At 34.4% G+C, this 2,672-nt stretch overlaps 1 protein-coding gene across 1 annotated transcript in view; it reads left to right on the top strand.

The window, feature by feature from the left end:
• Positions 1 to 821: 821 nt before the first annotated feature.
• Positions 822 to 2,672, top strand: part of LOC107560190 (uncharacterized) — a 7,687-nt gene continuing 5,836 nt past the window's right edge. The window contains exon 1 of the mRNA XM_016244301.1: positions 822 to 908. Coding sequence (XP_016099787.1) covers positions 848 to 908 — 61 coding nt within the window. The 5' untranslated portion in view covers positions 822 to 847. The remainder of the gene's footprint in view (positions 909 to 2,672) is intronic.

Raw genomic sequence — 2,672 nt, 5'->3', positions numbered from 1 at the left:
ATGTTATTTTTAAATAAAAAGTATATAAAAGGTCAGAGCTAGTGTTAGAGGGTCAAGTTATTATTATATTTTATAATAACTACAAAGAACACAAGTAGATAGAATATAAAAAGTATAGACAATGCTAGTGTTAGAGGGTTGTGTAAATGGATATGTCAAATCACTCCCACAGCCATAAATGTGCATACATACTACATGCATAGTGTCATAAATGTATATATATATTTTTAATGAAATTAAAAAAAAGAAAATAGAATGAGAAAAAAAAAGATTTTTTTTTGTTGTTGCAGGAAATACATCATCACAGTCTTTGAAAAAGGTCTATTATACACTGGAAAAGCATTTCTCAAGTGCTTTAAACAGCAACTTTTCCTGTGTCACAGCACACATATCCAACAGTCTTCTACAGTCTCTAAATGCTCTTCTAAACTGCTCATGTGCAATTACTTTATGTTTGACCAAGCTGGAATTGATGTGGAAACCATTTTCATCACTAATAATTTAATGATGTTATTTCTAGATTGTAACAGCATGCAGGAAACTGCTAAAAGAGAGAAGTGAAACTAACAGTAACGCAACTCGTGTGCAGAAATAAAGTCAATACGCTGGATTCAGACCATATATGGGTTGAGCTAGTGTGGTTGACACTGAAGAACACGTTTCAGACAAATGTGAGACAACACTTCTCCATTACGCACTGGCATATAGTGCAACTCAAGCAGATTTGATTCAGTTTCAGATTCAGTCGGTCAGATCAGAGGAAGTGAAGAAACACAGGAGGAGCTGATAGCATTTAAAGAAAGAGTTGAGAGCATATAATGAAGAGGAAGACTGAGAGAAAGAGAAAATGTCTGATGAGTGTCATCTGTGTCTGCTGGGACTGATCGTTCTCTCTTCACTTCTCACAGGTAAAGAAATCTGTGTTTTCTCTACAAGACATTCAGTGCACTGTTAATTTTGACAGCAATTTTTTATTTAGTTTTAGTCATAGTCTTTTGACTAAAATGCCATTTAGTTTGAATCATATTTTAGTCACCTGAATTGTTTTTAGTTTTAGCCGACTAAATATCAAAAGATGTTAGTCGACTAAATCTACAGTAAATTTAGTTGGCTAAAATCGAATGGGTTTAGTTACAGTGTAATGCGCTTATTAGGCATTTCTCCAAAATTTCTGAACTCATTATATAGGTTTGATAGTAAGGTTTTATCATGATAGACACCGATTTAACTGCGGTGACACACAACCAGAGGCGGACAGTAACTAAGTACATTTACTTGAGTATTGTACTTAAGTACACTTTTTGAGTATCAGTACTTTACTTGAGTATTATTTTTTCTGGGAACTTGTGACTTTAACTTCACTACATTTGAAAGACAAATATTGTACTTTTCACTCCACTACATTTCTATCAAGCTCCTCGAAGTAGAAAGTTGTTAGCAGCTTTGAAAGTCAGTGGGTGATTTCTTTCTTCTGTCTTTTTTTTTCAGACAGTTTATTAGTAATCACTCTTGTGGCTACATGAAGTGATTTCCCAGCATCTTTTGAACACTGACCAGCTGCAAATGTGATATTTATTTACAACAATTCAATAATAAGAAATTAATATTGTGGTATATATTAGACACAATGTTGTCTGATTTTGCTAAATTGTGTAAGTGAAAATATTACCTATAAAGCCACAGAAGAACTGTTGTGCATCTCCTAATAAAACACAGGTGTTGGACTTGAAGCAGCACTGCACAGACCGTTCTGTGTGTGACATCAAAGTACAGCGAGAGCGATTAGACAGCATCTTTGTAATGGAGTCATATTTGACAAGCGGTATCTGTACTTTCACTCAAGTAATGGATTTGAGTACTTTGTCCGCCTCTGCACACAACATGCCTTTATGGTAAAATTAAATAAAACCACTTCTCATAAAGAACAAGAACAATTTTTTAATGAAATGGCTATATAGGCCAATTATGCATTCTTTATAGCAATTTGTTTACAACATTCTTGATTTTTTTTCAAGCAGACATTTATTTCTGTAAATAAATTTAGATTAATCTTTAGGGCTACTAAAGTTTTTCAGTCAAGAGCAGTGCGTGATTTTCTGTGTTTCTTTTGTTGCTTGGTTAACATCAATGACTCGGACAATAGCAAGTAAATTAGTCTGCTGTCCCTTTAAAACCGAATGCACAGCTGCAATGGATGCAATGTACTGATACACGGTCTCCCTACTGTTTACCTTCACTTAAGACGTAATCAACTGTGTTTACATGAATACTCGTCAAAACGGACAATTCAACATCATTTTGTGTGTAATTCTCCGTTCATGCGGCACGAGAGAGTACTTTTGTGCTGTGAGAGGCGCTTTCTGTGTGTGTGTGTGTGTGCATCAGTGTCTGCGCTTTTGTTTTTATTCGTTGATGAAAATGTCAATAAATATTCGTCATAGTTTTTGTCATTCAAAAAGAGTTTTAGTTCGTTATCGTCTCGTTGTCGTCAGTGAAAAAGAATGTTGTTGACGAACATTATGACGAAAATAATTTGTCAACGAAATTAACACCGATTCAGTGGAATTAGTCTGAGAAAGAGTTAATTTGAACATGATCAGTTTCTTCTTGCCCACATTCACTTTGTGATCTCAGAGTCGTGTAACTCTGAGTATATATATATATATGTGTGT

This window comes from Sinocyclocheilus grahami, unplaced genomic scaffold, assembly GCF_001515645.1.
Source record: "Sinocyclocheilus grahami isolate Dianchi unplaced genomic scaffold, SAMN03320097.WGS_v1.1 scaffold714.1, whole genome shotgun sequence".
NCBI lineage: Eukaryota > Metazoa > Chordata > Actinopteri > Cypriniformes > Cyprinidae > Sinocyclocheilus > Sinocyclocheilus grahami.
Note: the sequence above shows the minus strand (reverse complement) of the source record. Positions and strands in the feature narration are given on the sequence as shown.